Source organism: Primulina huaijiensis, chromosome 16 (genome assembly GCF_012295235.1).
Source record: "Primulina huaijiensis isolate GDHJ02 chromosome 16, ASM1229523v2, whole genome shotgun sequence".
Classification (NCBI taxonomy): domain Eukaryota; kingdom Viridiplantae; phylum Streptophyta; class Magnoliopsida; order Lamiales; family Gesneriaceae; genus Primulina; species Primulina huaijiensis.
Genome location: NC_133321.1, coordinates 17,970,198 through 17,990,355, shown reverse-complemented (window position 1 = coordinate 17,990,355; position 20,158 = coordinate 17,970,198). Strand labels below are relative to the sequence as shown.

Genomic DNA, 20,158 nt, shown 5'->3' with positions numbered 1-20,158 from the left:
TATTAATCACGTAATTAAGGGTAATACTATTTTAGTGAGTTTGTTTATTTAATTAGTTGAAAAACATTTATTATATACTAATATTAATATTTGTATAAAGCGTGCACGTAATCCTAAAAGTTACTGGCTTAAATTAATGGAAAATATTGGTTCGTTGACAAAGAGTATACTATACGATTATTTTTCGATTAAGGCGTGAAGTTGTGTAATTAAAATATTCATTTCGTAACTCTGCGAATATAAATATATATTAAGAATAATAATGCTCTTAATTATTTCTATTTCTAGATAGTGTGATCTGGATTATTAAATTTACCCGTAAGTCACGGTGTCATCGATTTATATTCGTACGATTGGTTAACTTGATCCACATTTAAAGTGAGAAATCTTATTTTTAATATAAATAATAATAAATTTTCGGGTTAGATGTATATGTCATAAAATTGAACTGTAAGACGATCTCACGTAAAGTTTTGTGTGAATTTATTTGGAATCCGTATATAATTATTTAAGTTGAATTTGGCTCTGATTTCAATTTGGTAGCCAAATTAATGTTTACATTTCACAGCTCTAATTAAATAAGGAATAATTACTTACTATTATTATAGCCAAATTAATGCTTACATTTCACAGCTCTAATTAAATAAGGATTAATTACTTACAATTATTATTATTCTGATTTTCAATAACTCCACTCAATTATTGCATGCCTATGTCGTGGAAATGGCTAAAGTACCCTTCATCACTCTACACAAGTTTTTTAAAAGGTTGACTAAATCACAGGGATCCACACCGACACCATTGATTCCATGTGATAATTTTATTTATGGGAATTCTTAATTAAATTCCCAGTGGGTGAAGCTTTATTTAATCACCAAAAATCCTGGTTTTGAAATTTTAATCACATCCGAATATCGCCATCTTGTTTGAAAAAAAAAATGCAATATTTGTATTTGTATAATAGATTAGAAGACCTTGTTGAAAGTGTAAGATGACAAAAACGTCCCTGCGAAAATCACACGTATATATATATAGTAGATGCTGTAATATCTCACTACAACAAAAACGCTAAAAGACAACAGCTTTTATCCGTTATCATAAGTCATTTAAAAATGTTGTAATTGAGGTGGTTGTTGAAATTGCGTTCAAGTCTCTAATTTTAGCGACTGTATATCTTAAACAGTCACTAATGAGCGACGGAAACCATAATATAAACCATCGCTAATTAGTGACGATTTAGAGAAACAATCGACGGTTTATCATAATTTGTCGCTAATTTTTTACGTAAAATAAAAAAATTACTTTTATAATTTAATAAATCTACCAAAAAAACTTACAATCTGACTAAGTTAATAATATTCATGATCTTAACTAAAACTTAGAAATTTACCAAGAATTAAAGCGCAAAAACTTACCCTAAATCGAAGCCAAAATCGTGCAAGAGAGAAAAAGACAACGATTTTTAGAAAACCGTTGTTGTAGACACATCAAAGACAATGATTTTTTGTTGTTGAAGACATATTTTCTTGTAGTGTCTAATTATACATGTTGAGAAAACCGTCTAAGTATAACGCTTGGGTGTCATATATGAGTTCAAGAAGTTTAACTACCATACAAATTTTTGTAACAATACATGCGATTTTAAACAATATTTGATGAAATAATTGAATCAGTGTATGGCTAACTTTATCTTTGATGGAATCAAAGACTATTTTTATTGCCAATCTTTTCAAATTCAATAGTGGGGAACATGATATGTTTGTTTTACATTGAATTATATTCTCTTACATTTGTTTTATGGTCCCTTCCCAAGAAAACATATATTTTGATTCTATTTCTGAACTAATTTGTAATGCCTGAGATTTTATTACGGTAATTTGAGATTAATTATCGATAAATTGATGTGATGATAGTCAGATCAAGTTGAGAGCTAATTTAAAAGGCATCGAATTGAAAATGGAATAGCAATACATGTATAAGAATGTCGGGTAGTGTTTTACGCGCACATGCGCGAGAAGAGGAGCGCACATGCGCGAGGGGCTTATCGCGAGGATAGAGGACCTCGCGCATATGCGCGAGATTGGGTGCGCATATGCGCGAGGAGATGTCTTGATGATGACCGAGTCCAGAGAATGTGGCGCATATGCGCCAAGAGTTGGCGCGCATATACGCGAGGTGCCCAGTAGCTAAGATTTCATTCCAGAGAATGTCGCGCATATGCGAGGGCTTAGGGCGCGCATATGCGCGAGTAGTCAATTTGGTTGACGCCGAGACCAGTAGGTCTCGCGCATATGCGCCGGTGCTGGTCGCGCATATGCGCGAGACGTGCTGCACCAAGATCGAGCCACCTATCTTCCCCATGCATGAGATATATATATATCTTGTGATTCCTCAGCATTTCAGAAGAAAGAAATAACCGAGACACATTTGCTGAAAATCCTTACGCCTTTTTTGTTAGAAATTTGAAGTTTACGGAAGATCCGTCCGTCCGATTTTCAATCCGACTTCAGTACTGTGTTCCTATCGACGCAGGCTCCAACTGGACGTAAGTTTTGTTACGTTTTGATATGTTTTGAAAGTATGCTATTGTCAGAATTGAATAGAATTCATATATGATGTTCTTGACATGTTAGACATCGTAGAATCGAAGTCAGATTAAGAAACATATTGATTACGGATTTGTTATGATTTTTCAGATTATATTGATTGGTATTGGACAGATTTGGATTATGGTTGGATTACAGATTGTTTTGGATATTGACTATAGATTGTAACCGTTATCTTTTGATATGGTATTTACGGGGATATTGAGATTGTGCCGTTATGTCGATGATTTGAATTAAATCCAGATTTATCAGATTCGATATTGATCTGAGCAGTATATTAATGTGGTATTATTTGATATTGTCATTACCAGACTGAGGGTTGACAGACTTTGAATTCCAGACAGGAACGTAATCAGAACTAAGATAAAAGAAAGGTATAAGTCAATGTGGTATTGGGAGATCGACACAAGTAGGATATACTTGTATTTCCCTAAATCACATACTAATTATTATTATTTGCATTGATTTGATTTGATATGCTTGTTCCATTGATGTATAGAGAGCATGTGTTTAGACGAGTTATCTTGTGACAGAAGTACCTGATAGTGGCGGGATCGCCACGGGCACATTGCACGATGTCACAAGATAGTGTATTGGCGATAGTGCCACAGTCTGTGATGGATAGGTCAAGACACTAGATGTTTGGTTATATCGACGTGGATAGAATCGGAGTTTCTTCTATTACTGTTGGTCGATATAGGAATACCAACGTCTGGAAACCGGGATCCCTAGACTAGGATTGAGTCTAGTCTGAGCCGTGGAGTCACGAGTATGATTGATAGTTTGATATTAATTATGTTTCAGATTTTGATATATATATCTGATGTCTGCTTCATGCTTTATATTAATTATATGATTGCATGTTTCGTTGATTTATACTGGGATTTGTTCTCACCGGAGTTATCCGGCTGTTGTCGTGTTTGTATGTGTACATGACAACAGGTGGGACAGGTTCAGGGTCGAGGAGATGAAGAGAGAGATCGTGATTAGAGTGGAGACTACGGACTTGATTTGAGATAGGGTTGAACACTTGATATTTAGTAGTTGAACCTTAGTTTGTAAATGATTGTATATAGTACAAAACTTGTACTTGACTTTTATACTGATATGTATAGTAGAGTGATTCCATTACGTTCCGCATTTGATATTATATTGAAAAAAAAAATTTTAGACCCTGTTTATTATAATTGATTAATTAGTCCCAATGACGATTAAGAATATGATTAGCGTCCGGGTCCCCACATAATTATAGGAGGGTGTATTCAATCTAAACTTTTAATGACTTTTTTTAAAAGGTGGACTTTTATGGAGTTGATGGATTTTGATTGACTTTTATAGAATTTTATGGAATTGTAAAACATATTTCATAGAGTCTTATAGACTTTTTTTCAAGATTTTTGCCGACTTTTGTAAACTTTTATAATTGTGATTTATTTTTTTATTAATTTCTTTCAAATAATTATTGGACATGTATAACCTATTCAATTTTAAATTTTTTTTATTTATGAAAATGTAAATGAATTTTACTTACTTAAAGGTTAAATAAATTTAATTTGTGAAAAACGACAAATGAACTATCCAATTTATTTAAATCAAAATTTCAATTCTTTATGTCAATTCAACATATTAATGAACAATATTTTTATAACTTCATAATAAAATTTTATTAAAATGAACAATCAAAATAATAAGTAGACTTTTACATAAATAAAATCTAATCATTATTGACAATTTGATCAACATCGCTCCACATTCCATTGGCTATGGTATCCCTCCATGCATAAGCTCTTGCTCGTTGTTGTTCTTGAGTATCAAATAACTGATCAAAGTTGTCATCTCCATAAACTTGTGCCGATGAAGACAATTGAGCTTTATTATCTGGTTCAATTTGAAATTCATCACATCGACACTCCTTTCGAAGAAAATTGTGTAATCCAGCACAAGCCAATACAAGCTCTGTTTGGGTCGTATATGGAAATGGAGGGGCCATCTTGAATATTTTGAACCGTGATTTAAATATACCAAATGCCCGCTCTATAACATTCCTCAAAGAAGCATGACGAAGATTGAACAACTCTTTAGCATCTTCAGGGTGACGACCTTGAGTGGCTGTTCCATTCCCAACTGCAATTCTCAAATCTTCATAATCTTCAAAAGTGCTTGTGCGATAATGTTCATGTTTTGGATGAGACTGTCAAAGAACAAAAAGCAACAAGTGTTAAAAATAATTCTAATTTTAATTGAAAAATGTATATTTTATTATTCTAATTTGAGATTCTCACCTTAAAATATTCATCCCATACTTCATCATTAGCCGTGAATTTCTTTGTCTCAGGATCTCATCCAAACCCAGAACTATGACGTGTAAGCTTAGAATAATTATTGTATCGTTGTTTGAACCATTTCGTTGTTTGAACCATTTCAAACGGCATTGATATTGTGCGAAAGTCTTTTCACACCCCAGTTTTCCGTTAAGAGTAGGAAGTATATTTTTTTCCACTGTTCTTTTGTTCAGCATCCCATTCTTATCACGCCATCCTCTCATGGCAGCATCGACCATGAGTTTTAATAATTCATTGCTCTCCTCAGTCGTCCACAAATTATATTTTGTTTGTGAATCGCCCATTTATAATTTCTTAAGAAAAGGTACTAGTTAAATATCTCAATAAGTATATTAAAATATAAGCATGAAGTCCTTAAATTTTTTGTCAAACATGTTAGAACATTAAATATGCATCAGCCTAAACGTGTAAAAATGCATCAAACCTTCATAGTATATATATTGAAATAAAAATGAATACTTGTAAGAAAATAAAAGGGTTCACAGTCGGGAAGGAAAAATTACTATGCTCCTAACTCTTCTATTCCCAACAGCTGAAAAATGACGTTATCTTCCCACACTCATTGAAGCAAACAAAGAATTTCAAATCGACACTCCTTTGGTATACAATAATCATAATGATTCAAGAAAAAACACAATTCATCACATGTCGGATCATTCATCGTTTTTATGAGATGAAAGAAAATGTATGAAATACAATAATCATAATGATTCAAGAAAAAAACAACAATTCATCTATATTTACACATAAATATTGGCAATATAATAAATTCAAGAATGACCAATCATACCTTTGAATAGAAGAAATTTTTTTGAGAGAGTGAAGAACCCTAGAGATGGCTTGAGATAGAAGAGAGATAACGTATTTTTCAAAAAAGAAAATCCATCAAAATCTTTGGTATAGGTGGAAGAATATTTTAGATTTTCTGTAATTGTACATAAGGCTTCAAGGTTTGTACATGAACAATAAAATAAGAATCCTTGAAAATCTATGGATTTTTTGAATACCTGTTGACTTATGGAGAGTTTTAAAAAGTCAAGTTTGAATACCACATGACTTTTTAAAACTCTACCAAAATCCATGTTGAATACCACTAAACATATATAGAGTATATAAAAGTTTAAATTGAATACCTCTAGATTTTAAAATTCCATAAAAGTCATTAAAAATTTAGATTGAATACACCCCCATAGTTTATATTGTTTGTCGGAATTTCGACTACACAAAATCACTCTTGTGAATAATGGAGAAAAAAAAAACATAAAATCCCATACGTGAATTTAAAGGTTTTTTTAGACCTCGTGTTATAGAAATCAGGCAACTTTGTCCAAATTAAATGGGGTTTTATGCTTAATTTTTAAAACACGGGGATTGGTCCCGTTCTTTCTATCGTGCATGCGACATGATCCATCGTTTTCCACATTCCTCCATTATCCATGCCCTTATATGCTTTCCAACCTTAGGCACCAGCACACCCAATAAATCGCGTGATCGGAGAAAATTTTTTTTAAACTATATTCTTATTTTGTCATTTTACAATATAGAATTTTTGCAATTTATAATAAAAATTTGTACCAATTTAATTATGCAGATGTGTAATAGACAGTTAACACATTTGGGCCTAATTTAAGTTCAAAATCTAGCTCAAATGAGAAGATTGTTCAAGTACGTATATATAACTTCAAATGACTTGATCTAGTCAATGCGAGACGTTTAACGTATAGTTGTGTGCTTACATATATGTCTTTATTCGAAATAGAATATTTCGGAACAAAATCTTCATTAAGTTATTGATTTACGGCTTAGAACTCACAACGTTTCCAAATATTTTGCACATAGTTTTCAAAGTATTTCTGAAATTTAATTACCGAAAAAATTTTGCACCAATTTCATAAAAAGAAAATTACTTTATGTTTTTTTTAACATAATATTTCCATGAATTTTTTTACAAAGAACCGAGACCTCTGTTTTGGTATGGGTTTATCCACTTCGTAGCCCATTCCAATTTTACGGCCCACTTAAAGTAACCAAAAAACCCGACCCGAGTTTAAATTTTTTTTTTTTCCCGACTTTCTCAAGTTTCGATTGGAATCGAAGCCGTCTAAGAAAACGTTCGAATCAAGAAATCTTGAAGATTTGTCTGCGTAATGAGACCTAACATTGTTTCTGAGGTGCGAATTCTCTTCCCTCGACAGCATTTGCTTGGAATTTACTTTTTCAGAGTTTATTTTTTACTAATCAACTATAGGGTTTGTAGTTGGTTGTGTTCAACTGAAATTGATTTCGAGTTTAGTCAACTTGGATCGTGTCTTAAATTTCGGAATTTCTTCCTGATTATAGAGGATAATGAGGGGAATTTTCAAAGCATTCTATTTTTCAGCCTAAATTTGTTGTGTATGTGCCAGGATTTTATTTTATTTTCCTTTTTGGCTAAACTTGTACAATTATTTTCGTATCCTCTATATTCCTTTTAGGTCGTGTTCATCGATCAATATTGACGATCATTGGTTTATTTTACCGGTTCAATTTATGAAAGTCTTTGCTAGTATGAAGTTTCTGCACTTTGTTCCATGCGTTCTGTTTGGCATTTTCGAATTTTTTAGTAAATTGTGTAGGCGGGGCTTTCAACTAGAGTGAATCAATGGTGGGAAAACATTCCTTTTCTCACATCAGCAATTGTGATTATTTGTGGAGTCATTTACTTGGTTTGTCTTTTGGTGGGATATGATTCCTTTGCGGAAGTATGCTTCTCGCCTTCTGCTGTTATATCTCACTTTCAAGGTAATATCTGCTTTTCATTGAACTGGACACTAGCACACTGCTTTTCTAGATTCCCTTTTTGTTTATTCTCCATAGTCCATACATTATTTAGGAGAAACAGTTGAGCTGATTTGGAGTGAGTTAATTCAAAGGGGAGTTTTTTACAACATGTTGTATAAATTTCATCTTATTCGATGAGAAATTGTATTTGTTATCATTATGGATCCGTGACCTCTAAGATCAATGAGTTCTCACATTTTAACAAAGATAAATATGGAATCTGGTAGATAGCATTGCTTTCCTTTAATGCTTCTGTAATTTCGGTAACTAGCTGACAACATGCAGAATATAAGGTATTGCCAAAATTGATATAAATTTGGATTGTAAATAACTGAGTGTTAAATAACCTTGGGGGTAACTTTAATTCTTTAGCACGAGGATGCCCTTTTCCTAACATCTTACAAGTTGAGGCCCTAAGTTTGGTTATATCGTGCACTGTTCTTTCAATGTGAGAGACTTTTTGACATAACCGTGTGAAGTTTTTTTCACGGTGCCTTTGTTTTCACCTTTTGGTTCCTTTTTGCAGTTTTCAGGATATACACTGCTATTATTTTTCATGGTTCTCTTCTGCACGTCCTATTCAATATGTTGGCGCTGGTCCCTATGGGTTCTGAACTGGAAAGAATTATGGGATCCATACGTATGCTGTATGTAATCATTCTTCTGGCTACAAGCAATGCCATACTTCATCTTCTAATAGCTCTTGTCGGGACGTATAACCCTTTCCATCTTTTTCCTTCTCTCATGAACGAGTGTGCCATAGGATTCTCAGGAATACTATTCTCCATGATTGTGATCGAGACAAGCCTCAGTGGAGTTCAATCCCGAAGGTCTGACTTCTTAATTAATGTCTGATTATTATAATTTCCTACAAGTTGCTCCTGCCTCGTTTGTCTTGTTATTCAAGATTAAATTAAGTTGAATGATCAAATATTAATAGACATCATATTCTAAAAGCTCATACGGAAATATTTCCTCTATCTGCAGTGTATTTGGACTTTTCAATGTGCCTGCAAAATGGTGAGTTACATTTATCTCTAGAAGATTTACTTGATTTTTTTTCAGATGGGATACACCTGATAATATCTTTGTGTGACAATTTTCATTTGGAAAATTAAATCAGGTATGTATGGATCCTGTTAGTGGTATTTCAACTTCTTATGACAAATGTCTCGCTACTTGGACACTTATGTGGTATTCTATCTGGATATGCATGTATGTTATCCAGCTTCCTTTTACCTGCAATCCATTATGTTTCCTCGTAATTTTATTTTATAATAAAGTTTTGTTTGTGTTCCTGATATCTTTTTCTGGCTTCAGATACTTTTGGGTTGTTCAACATGTTGATTCCTGGGACATCCTTCTATGCTGGCATTGAATCCTCCTCATGGCTTGTGAGTATCATGAAGCTTTTTATGTTCCTGAAAACTAACTATTTGAATCAATACTTAAAAGAGGTGTTCTGCTTCTTTTACCGCAATTTAATAGCTGTAAAGAACGCGTTTTCTGGTTGAATGCATATCTTCTGTTACTGGATTGTGTTACATTTCTTTTTTTTTTTTGCCCAACATTATGTTTCATTTCTGTTGTGCCTTTCAACAGTACCTTTTCTACCTTGTTTTTATTTGTTGTGAGATCATACATGGATCTATTTAAATAAAGCTGAACTTTCTTTCTTAATTTTTTGCAGTCAACTTGTGTTAGGAGACCTAAATTCATAGTCTGCTCTGGTGGTAATACCTCAGGTTACATTCCCACACATTCAGGTCAAAATACAACATCAAGGTACATGTGTTTTCTTTTTTTCCTGAAATAAATCTCTCCGTTTGTTTTGGATCTCAGGTGAAAATACCGTTTGACTTTGTTTTTCCTTTTAAAGTGATATGCTTTCTGGAAATCTCTGGACGAATTTGTCTTCCTGGATGCCACAAAGAGTACCTTCTACTCAGGTATGACTTCAAACAAACGTGAATAGATTACTGAGAACAGTTTTCAAGTGTGCAGAATGGTAAGAAAAATTTTATTCTCTGGCATTGAGGTACGCATATGCCCTTCAAATTTTTTATTTACTACACCATATGTTCATATCATGCCGCATTCATGCAAAATGAGGAAAAACTTGAGGATATTTGCTTCTCTGTCAACAGTTAATATTTTGTCAGTAGCCATAAAATAAGTATTTTGAATCATGAAAATCAAGTGCAGCAGAATAAGGTTTGCTAGTATATGAATTTCTAGATGCAGACTTCTCAAGATAGTGATAGATTTCCCGGGAGAGGAAGGGCGCTTGGTTCTGGCCTTAATCAAGCAGCCTCTGTTGCAAATTCAAATTCTAGCTTACAAGCAAGACTTCTAGATGATAACAGTCGTCAGATATCCACGACAATTGGGGGAGAACAGCAGAAATCGGATGGAAGGTGCTAAGAAGTTTCATAAAATTTATATGCTCTTTTTTTCTTGTTTTTGAAAGTTTTTTAAGGATTTGATGCTTGATGAAGATTTCCCCTGCTATTCAAAGCTTATTTAGTCAAATGAACTGAAAGGATTTCACATTCACTAAGGCGAGTGAGTCTTATTTGAGAATGATTTCTGAAGTGCTTGCTTCTATAGGATTTCTCAGAAAGAATTTACATATGGGTGTTAGGTAGATGCAAAGGATCAATAATGGAGTATTTGGCTTTCATGGAATCCTGCAATTGTCACTTGTCAGGGTTCTCGATAGGAACGATTGATATTTACAAGGATTAAATGTCACTTTGGGCAATGCTTAAGATACCATCTTCACCAATGTTGGAAAAAAAAAGTCGATTCTCTATCTAGATGATAAAAAAAATTGAAACTTACTGTAGCTGGCGTGTTTTCATTCTTTATTTGCTTCTATATTGATGGTTAGGCATCTGTGTCTGAATTCAAGTAATTCTCACGTTTTGTAATGATTCCCAATCACTCAATTCTTTAAACAAGACTGAATCCTATTTCCCTTCTGGTATTTCAGGCTTCCAACTCAAAATGGTACGGTGGAACCAACCCGAATTCAAACCAATCAGGTTTTTGACAACTTATAAGAATTACATCTTCCCATCTTCTATTGACACGATATTTTGGATATCTGATTGTCCTATTCATCCATGCAGAGCTCTGCCCCATCAGACATGGAAGTTCAAAAACTTGTTGCAATGGGATTCGAAAGGGTAATGCTTCCATTTCACTAAGATTAGCATCCTAAGTTACAAACTCTGAAACAACTGCTTTGAATTGTTTCAGACACAAGTAGAAGTAGCTTTAGCGGCAGCTGATGGCGATCTGAATGTTGCAGTCGAAATTCTCATGAGCCAACAGGTACTCATATGAATATTACTTTTCTCTACTCAAATTTTGGCCTGATTTAATTTAATGTATGATAACGAGCAGGGATAGATGGTAAGAACTAAGAAGGCTCGACTCGTTGCATATAATGTCCTTACACTGGTGGTGAATTTCTGACCTCTATGTTGTTATCTGCCTGAAGAAACTTGTCCATGATTGTATTTAGTTTTAGATACTGACAAAAAATACTTGGTTTATTATTTCCCTTATTTGCATCGGATTTTGTTGTAGACACCTTTTTAGTCGATAAAAAATATCCATGTACTTTCTACCTTGGCAGAGTTATCAATATGGTGCCATGGATTTATGTTAAATGTCGAATTGAATGCGGTGGATTTATGACTACCAGATTGTGCGATCTCATTGGATGATCAGAATTGGTACTGGTGAATGTGATTTGAGGTACGGAGAAAATAAAGCAGACAAAAGTTATAACCATGTATCTAAAAATAAATAAATAAATAAATAAATAAATAATAATAATAATAATAATAATAATAACAATAATAATAATAATAATAATAATTTATTCCCAAAAGTCGTATGGCTGTGTCCAATGGCTACAATAGCAACAATCTATAAAGAATATAACTAAATTTACGTATCCTTTGCTCACCTCTTGAAATTATTTTTTTGGAAAAAAATCAAGAAACATCGAAAAAATATATAAATATAGCTTGCCAAAACCAGATAATTCCATGATCGGAATATAATTATGAAAGAAATTTTATAGATTACCCGTACATTCTTTTACGTTCCTTTTTATTAATTAAACTAAACAACATGAATTCCTGCTGTTCGTTCGTCAAAGAATTCAAGATTTCAGGAAAATAAGATAAAAATATATATATTTCAACTATAAGAACTGAATAACAAATTCATGGCATTGCTAAATTCTTGCGCCATACCAACGGACGCTTGATTAAAGGAATTGCAGGCGATACAGTGCGGGGATTTAAACCCTGTTAACAAACACATCAGTATGTAACTATGCATGATACAAAAAACGAAAGTAATAGATTAAGTACGACTGCAATTTCCATGAAGTCCATTCTACCTACTTATTTTGAGTAAGATGCATGGCTGAGTAAGAAATAGCCATCCTTCATGGCTCCGTTGCCAAGCCATCTTCCTCTTGCTAGAGAATTTTTCTTCCTTTGGTTTTGCCTCATTATCTTTATACGCCTTAGGAGGAAGGCTTCCAGCCAGGAGGAGCCATCAATGTTCGATGACTTGGCAGCTGATGCTGAAGCTTTTGGTGAGGAACAAAAGCACTAATATGATGATGATTAGAAACATGGTGAGGGAGCTCAGGTTGTTGAGAAATTCCCATACGACTGTCAAAAGTGTTTTGAGGAACATGAGTTCTTATCTGGTGAGTGAAATTTTGATGGGGATGTTGAATCCTGTTTTGAGGTGTTCCAGGGATTTGAGTTCCCTGGTGAAATATTTCATGGGGGCGATCACTGTAAGGTCGGAAAGAATTTGGAGGAGCTTGAGTCGCTTCTCTGTAGTTTGTATTGTAGTGGTAAAAATGGAAACCAGTTTGATAAGAAGACTGGTTAACTGCTGGCGAAATTTCAAGATAGTTTCTTGCAGCAGCTGCAGGTGGCGGCAACCAGACGTTCAAACCAGGTCTTCCATAAGAGGACTGGTTAAGAGCTGGAGAGTTAAGAAGACAGTTTCTTGCAGCAGCTGCGGGTGGTGATAACCAGACGTTCAATCCTGGTCTTCCATATGAGGACTGGTTAACTGCTGGAGAGTTAACAAGACAGGTTCTTGCAGCAGCTGCGGGTGGTGATAACCGGACGTTTGATCCCGGATTTCCATAGTATTGCCCGTGTCTTGGTATGGTATTTCCTATCATTGACACGGTTGGCAAACTCTGGACTACATTATATGTAGGCATTACTGGTTTCCTCTTCCATCTCCTCTCTCTTCTTAGAGTTTTTCGGGACTTTCCCTCAATGGATTTATCTGGAACTGCATTTTTTCTCGCCGCGCTAGTTTCAGCTGAAGTTGACTTATTAACTTTTTCCCCAGCCTGTGAAGGTTCACAAACTAATCAGACACGTATTTTGATAAAGAGAAAAGGTTCTAAGAAGCAAAATTTTGGATATGTTGAGATATTACTAAGCATATACTTGAGTCTTTGGGGACATTTTTTTAACAAATTTATTCAGCACTGCATCATTTCCCAACAAAGTAGTTTCTGCTGATGTCGATTTATTATCTAATTCCGCAATCTGCTGAGTGTTCAAACTCATCAGACATGCATTTGGATGATGAGAAAAAGGAATTAAGATGCAAAATTTTTAGTTATATTGAGATATTACTAAATACATACTTGAGCTTCTCGACATTTTCGTTTAATCGTTTTACTAGGCACTACATCTTTTTCCAATGTAGTAGTTTCTGTCGAAGTCAACTTATTATCCAACTCCCCAGTCTGTGAAGGTTCAAACTCATCAGATAAGCATTTGGATTATGAGAACAGGAACTAAGAAGCAAAACTTTGAACATTACTAAATACATACTTGAGTTTTTCTAGAGTTTTCCTTCGTAGATTTATCCAACACTTCACCTTTTCCCAACGTAATAGTTTTTGCTGAAGTCGATTTATTATCCAAATCCCAAATCTGTAAAGGTTCAAATTCATCAAATATGCATTGGATTAGATGATGAAGGGAAAAAAACTAAAAAGGAAAATTTATGGGGAGATATTATTGAATACATACTTGAGAAGAGTGGACTCCTTTTTGGCATTTAAAGCATATTGATACTTGTTGAAGCTCTTTTGAAACCGCATTAATTTTTGTGCACTCCTACAAAATTGTGCATATATTAGTCCGGTTTCAAATTAGTATTTGGGAAACAAAGAGTTGAAACTCACAAAACCACGGTGACCGGACTGCCCACAGTTGTAACATGAAGCTTCGCTAAGTCCTCCGGTGCTATTTTCATAACAACAGAGATGACCAAAATCCATGCAAATATAACACTGAATACCCTGTCCATAAGAGAGCATATATTTTCTTGCATTTAAAATAAAATTCTTTAAAAGACAGTTGATAAGATGATATTATCAGTTACACTAAATGAATAGGTCTCATTTACTTGAGCACGAGAGGGAACATTACATAATTGAAAGAGTATAATCCGTTTAGATTTCTCAACTGAAATCCAATATCACATCAAATTTATGGCATAATATGCTATTTGTAAGATATAGGGCAGAGAATAGATCACGAACTTGATAATTGTTGAAACATGGATGCTACAAATATTGGTTCGCGTATTAAACAAAGGATAAAAAAGGTATCGGGCATTAGACTTAACATACCTTGAGATCTTCTGGATCATAGTCATTGGTACATGAGAACATGCCATGGCCGGTGCCTCCGCATTTTAAGCAGAATAAGGAAGTATGGTCCTCTTCTACATTATTCTTGCTCTCTTTCTTAGAGCAAACAGAGCATGTATTAACCTGATCGTGAAGACAAACAGCAAATGGCGTTGACAAGGCTTCTTTATGGGTTTGGATTAAAGTTGCACACATGGACTCGAGCTTGAATAACACTGTACTCAAAACATGACACACATGTGTATCAAGTATGTTTTTACGAATTAGTTATCATTATAGGCAACTCTAAAACGTAGGATATGTTAGTATAAAATAGCATCATGAATAAGTATGACTCGATATCGAGTAGTTGACATATATATAATTGAGATTGACTCATATCTTGCAAGCAGCTCACAAGGGAATGGACTACCTTGAACCCCAATTTGAATGATAGAAATCTGGTCGCTAAATAAGTTTTCCCATTATAGTGCTTCAAATTCGAAGTTATCTTGCTATTTCAAGTCTACTCAAGTATGAGTGAAACGAATCTCGAGCATATAGAAAGTCATGCAACAAGACCCCTAAATCAAGTTGAACAAAATAAACTCATGATGTGTGTTGAGCATACCCGTGGGCAGAAATTCCCCCTGTGGCCCCAGTCGGCACAAATATAGCACGGTTTCCACTTCTTTTTAAACTTTTGCCTCTTCTTGCGATTTGGGAGATTGAAGTGCCTCGCAGCTCGCTGGGTAATTAAGAAATTAAGTTAGTGGTATTGAAAGAGCAGGCATATCTGGATACAATAAATAGAAGTCAAGTACCACAAAAAAATTTAAGTATCTCGCAGCTACAACTACCAGGAACTTGTTTTACACTGGTTTTCCCTTCTGACATTGAGTTCGGTTTCAACCAACAGTATTTTTTTCGAAACTGTACTTGTCTTTTCTATAATATCTCCCTCTTCATTATTCTACAGCAGGTAAACTATAGTATAGCATTAACATGAGAAACAGTCAGATCATATCCCCAAACACAGTTTTTGAAAACATTTTAGAAGATGGACACAGTAATTAGTGTCTTATCGCAAAAAGTTTTTGTTCACGACCAACATGTGCTACTTTATACTATTATTTCACCTTATTAAAAATTATAAACAGTTCCAAAATATCTGATATTCAGAAAATTTCAACAGACAAGACAAGCATATGTGATTGATGATACATTTTTGTAACCTTTATGGCCGAACTCTACAATTAACAAAATAAATATGAGATGCTTGCCCGCATATGGATCATAAATTTATGAAGTATCAAGGATAGTCATTAGTTCAATGACGGTAAAAAAATAAAACTTGATGCCATTTTGACGGTCTGTATCTAAACTCTCCATAATTGAAGTATCGGCTTATTCTGTGCAAGTGCAAATATAGAACTACCCCCATTTTTTCTTAATTTTTAAAATAAACATCGACATATCATAGAACTGCCCCCATTTATTCGGCCATAAATGAGTGCAACTTAATTTAGATTGCAAAAAACTAACGAGCCTATGGAATTGTTTCGTCTGCTTTTTGAACACGCATACAACTTTACATAATGATGACTTTATTACAGCTTGTTTTTTCACAGAATCATACATAAAACATAAAAAAAAATTCAGCGGCGAGCTGATTCGCCAAATACGCGAGAAAAAAATCCTATCAGTCTGTGCGCGTATGACGGTGTGAGTGCAAGCAATGGTGTAGAATGAGGAGAAATACCACTGTAGATGCATTCATCTTTCTCTGCTACTGAAGTTGACTCCCCCTCGTTTCCCCAAAAAATAAGAAAGCCTTGAATTGAAATAATAATCTCTCAAATTCACCGCAACAAAAGACCTAATCTTTTCTTGATCGGTATTAAAATATTTGTTGTTTTGAAATGTTCACGCGAACATCTCGTTTAAAAAGCATCGGGAGTAGCCATCCGTGTAGCATAAAATGACCCTTGATCCGCTTCTCTTCTTCTCACCCGCCTATACTGAGATATGAATCTATTCCCTCATACCGTCACGAGTACTCAAAACTTCCAACACTCCTTTAGGCTCTTTTTCCGGTTCTATTCCGAAGTATCTACCATAAATTCGGAAAACGTGCGGGTAATCATTCGAAGCAGACTGAAAAGCTCTGAACTGCTGCAATCCTTGCTGGACGCATCGAGATTCTCGCATTCAAAAATGGATACCCAAGCACCACGTAGCAATTTCTTGGGGTAAAAATCGATCGAGCAGTGGTAGGGAACCGGATAGAATCACACTCAGCAAAGCGGTAATTATGCATAGTTTACTACCATCGGTTTTATTCACGTGGACACGTTTCAGTCATATAAAATTTTAGAATATAAAGACAACATTGATATAAATAAATGGAATAATACATAAATAAAATCAATTTCAAAATAAAATAAAGATGAAAATAAAATGATATTTGTATTTATGATGAATAAATAGATTTAAATTAGTTTTGTCAAAAATATAGATTTAACTAACTAAATTAAATAGAGTAGGTCTCTTGTGAGACGGTTTCACGAATCTTCATCTGTGAGACGAGTCAATCCTACCGTTATTCACAATAAAAAGTAATATTCTTAGCATAAAAAGTAATACTTTTTCATGGATGACCCAAATAAGAGATCTGTCTCACAAAATACGACCCGTGAAACCGTCTCACGCAAGTTTTTGTCAATTAAATAAGGTAAAAATTTTGTAATAAGGGTAAGAATTGAAAGTATGGATGATCATTATAACCCAAAATGGATAGAATGTTCATTTCATTCTCATATCATTTTTTCCTATAAAACATGTCCTTACGATTTATATTTTAAAGATAGTTTTTTTTTTTTTTTTAATACTAACTACTTCTAGACATTATTCAGTCATGGGGAGTAAGAGAAAACATTTTGATTATTTAAAGAATTTGAGAAATGATATAATTGGACATGAGTAGATTATAAATTTACTAATTAAATGAAAATCGGGATTCTTTTGTTCATTTTATTACAATGAATATCACTGAACCGAATACTTAATATATATAATTTTAAAAGTATTTAACGTGAATTTTAAATACCTTCAAGATGAATATTATGTAAAATCATTCTCTTAAAATCAAATCCATTAATTCAAACATAACTTAAATTAATTAACAAAAAACTTCTAGCAGACGGTTTCACAAATCAATTTTGTAAAACAGATCTCCGGTCCGACCGGACTTATGAAAATTATTGTGTTTTACATTTAAAAAAAATACTTTTCATTGTAATTATGGATGGACTCACTTGCCTATTAATTAAATAACGATCATAATAACAACAACAATAGAAATGATAATTGAAACTCGAAATTTGCTGTTCTCCCCAACTTCTTGCTTGGTACACCATGTTATGCTCATAGCTCAGATCGAAATGTGGTGGCGATGACCAGTGGCCTAACGATAGTATGAAACTTTGTGTTGCATATCGGCTTTTAGAGCTTCCGATATATAATAAGCAGGCTTAGGCTTCGATATTTTGCATTCAATTAGAATTTCTTGATGTTTTTCATCAGAATTTTTCGGCGGAGCTAGCCCAAACACTTTTGATTCTTCTCTCCGCTACTTGGAGTAGGTGATCATTTGATCAACGATTAAAAATTCTATTTTCTCTACCAACGTCTTTTCAAACGAGTCTTTCACACACAGTGTCGTACTTGAGATGAGTCGAACTTAAAAAATCGAGTCCCTCGGATGATACATCTGTTGGAATTATTTTGTGGGTTCACATAATTTAATTAATTGTACATGAACAAGCTATCTAATAAAGGACCCAATAAAGTGATCTAATTAATTATGAGTTTTTAAAGTATTAAATAAATTGGTATGATCCACCTTATGTGTAGAAACCCAGCCCAATTAGGTTTTCTCTGATGGGTTGAAGACTGCTAATGTTATATAAGGTTATGGTCTCCAAGGCACAGAGAAGATAACACAGAATACATACGGCACAGGTAATTTAGATCTCTCTCCTTCTCCCATTAAAGGCAAGAATAAGGTGGTCGATTCTCTGTTGCTTTGGAAGATCCATAACTCTGACGCTAGATCAATCAATGGATTCTGGTACGTGTTTACTGTTATTCATATTTTCTGATAATTCGACATGAATTCCTGGCGTGTTGTGATATATGGATTTAATCACATGATTTAGATATTTATTTTATTAAATCTCCAACGACATAATCATTTTTCCCATTAATTTAGATTTTGAAACAAAAACATTATCTCTATTTGAATAATTTTCAACTAAGAAGTCTCCAATATTTATATCAATCTTGTAAGGGACGTTGTACAGGAAATAAAGATATTGTGTGTATCAGAATTTGGTGTTGTTCTCGGTGTTGTCAACACCAGCACACAACACGGCAGCGAAAATTAATTATTAACACACAAATATAAATTTAATAAATAAACACCAGGTTTAAATTATGCACAAGTACGAATACTTGTGCGATGCCTCATAGAAAAAAAAATCACTAGAAAAATATGTAAATCGTTTACACCAAAACAATACTAGTGAGATTAACAAAACTAAATTCCTGACACTCCAAGGAATTATCATGCATCAAACACTCAAAGTAAATACTAGATGCATGAAACAAAAAGCGTGTTGCTTAAAACCAAATGAAACCACTCTTCGTCCAACACTCTACGTCAATGTTGTTCTTCGAGTGTTGGCAACACCAATCAGCAACACGGTAAATCTGAGACTCAATCACACAAATTCTTCAACATAAAAATCTTCAACTCTGAACTATGAGTGTGTTCAGAGACAAACTCCAGCAGCTCTCATGTGCTTTAAAGTGATCACCCGATCACACAAAAACGTCTCATCAAAATATATTCGGCTCTTGTATTTTTTTTTCTATGTGAAAAGTTTTCTCTTCCAACCTCACGAAATAGTCACACTAAAAGGCTCACACGAAAAGCTCCTACAAAAGTGATCGCCGATCACATAAAAACTGTAGAGCAAATATATGTTGGACTTCTTGTAATTTTCTTCTCAATGAAAAGTTCTTTGTCCAAATTTCTCTACCACACCTCTTCTCTATCCAAAACACCTTTTCTCAAGCCTCTTTTCTCTCTCGGAAAACCCTTGTACGGCTGTAAGGCTATACATCTTTATATTATGGCTTTGATCTAAAAGTTATTCCATAAAAAAGTCCTACAAAATATGAAAACAAGATTTTATTAGATATAAAACTCTTTTTAACAAATATAAAATATCTTAGAGATAAAAATCATATTAAAAACAATTCTTATAATATTTAGAGATAAATCAAGCAAGATATTATTCTCTAGAAATAAATCAAACACAATCTCATAATCTAGAAACAAATCAAACACAATCTCATAATCTAGAAATAAATCAAGCACAATCTTATAATCTAGAAAGACAAAATATTAAAATGATATTATCAATTTAACAAAATAATAAATGAATAAAATATTCCTTTCAAATCTTATCGATCATCAACACTCGAAGAGAACAACTATTATATTCCTATTCATTTTTTATGCTAATATTTTTCAATAATATCAACACTATCTTCTTTATTCAATTCGTTTACAACGGAATTAACATCATACCATATTATCATTATAATAATCA

At 33.7% G+C, this 20,158-nt stretch overlaps 2 protein-coding genes across 10 annotated transcripts; one reads left to right on the top strand and one right to left on the bottom strand.

The window, feature by feature from the left end:
* The first annotated feature begins 6,976 nt into the window (after window positions 1-6,976).
* LOC140961655 (rhomboid-like protein 15) lies at window positions 6,977-11,479 on the top strand. 4 transcript variants are annotated; one of them, XM_073420310.1, is made up of 13 exons: window positions 6,977-7,119; window positions 7,564-7,729; window positions 8,295-8,598; window positions 8,756-8,788; window positions 8,892-8,983; window positions 9,089-9,162; window positions 9,459-9,553; window positions 9,648-9,717; window positions 10,007-10,185; window positions 10,764-10,815; window positions 10,903-10,959; window positions 11,033-11,107; window positions 11,180-11,479. In XM_073420310.1, exons 1-13 carry the CDS (start codon window positions 7,096-7,098, stop codon window positions 11,183-11,185), a joined length of 1,227 nt encoding a protein of 408 aa, XP_073276411.1. In that variant the 5' UTR covers window positions 6,977-7,095; the 3' UTR covers window positions 11,186-11,479. The 4 variants fall into 4 exon arrangements, with proteins under 4 accessions (XP_073276411.1, XP_073276412.1, XP_073276410.1 ...); XM_073420311.1 differs by lacking the exon at window positions 11,180-11,479 and having other exon boundaries at window positions 10,013-10,185; window positions 11,033-11,119; XM_073420309.1 differs by lacking the exon at window positions 11,180-11,479 and having other exon boundaries at window positions 11,033-11,119.
* Window positions 11,480-11,965: 486 nt separating this feature from the next.
* Window positions 11,966-16,807, bottom strand: LOC140961552 (uncharacterized). 6 transcript variants are annotated; one of them, XM_073420147.1, is made up of 8 exons: window positions 16,240-16,807; window positions 15,109-15,225; window positions 14,478-14,621; window positions 14,028-14,144; window positions 13,873-13,959; window positions 13,672-13,773; window positions 13,482-13,583; window positions 11,966-13,178 (listed from the first exon to the last, which is right to left on the bottom strand). In XM_073420147.1, exons 1-8 carry the CDS (start codon window positions 16,255-16,257, stop codon window positions 12,321-12,323), a joined length of 1,545 nt encoding a protein of 514 aa, XP_073276248.1. In that variant the 5' UTR covers window positions 16,258-16,807; the 3' UTR covers window positions 11,966-12,320. The 6 variants fall into 6 exon arrangements, with proteins under 6 accessions (XP_073276248.1, XP_073276249.1, XP_073276251.1 ...); XM_073420148.1 differs by having other exon boundaries at window positions 16,243-16,807; XM_073420150.1 differs by lacking the exon at window positions 13,482-13,583.
* Window positions 16,808-20,158: the final 3,351 nt, after the last annotated feature.

Bases quoted from the DNA above. Each gene is read 5' to 3' on its own strand.
- LOC140961655 (XM_073420309.1), top strand. From the start codon at position 7,096: ATGAGACCTAACATTGTTTCTGAG. The intron at 7,730-8,294 runs GTAATATCTGCT...TCCTTTTTGCAG, and splicing joins TGTTATATCTCACTTTCAAG to TTTTCAGGATATACACTGCT. The intron at 9,718-10,006 runs GTATGACTTCAA...ATGAATTTCTAG, and splicing joins AAAGAGTACCTTCTACTCAG to ATGCAGACTTCTCAAGATAG.
- LOC140961552 (XM_073420147.1), bottom strand. The intron at 13,584-13,671 runs GTATGTATTTAG...GAACCTTCACAG, and splicing joins AAAACTCTAGAAAAACTCAA to ACTGGGGAGTTGGATAATAA. The intron at 13,179-13,481 runs GTATGTATTTAG...GAACCTTCACAG, and splicing joins GAAAATGTCGAGAAGCTCAA to GCTGGGGAAAAAGTTAATAA.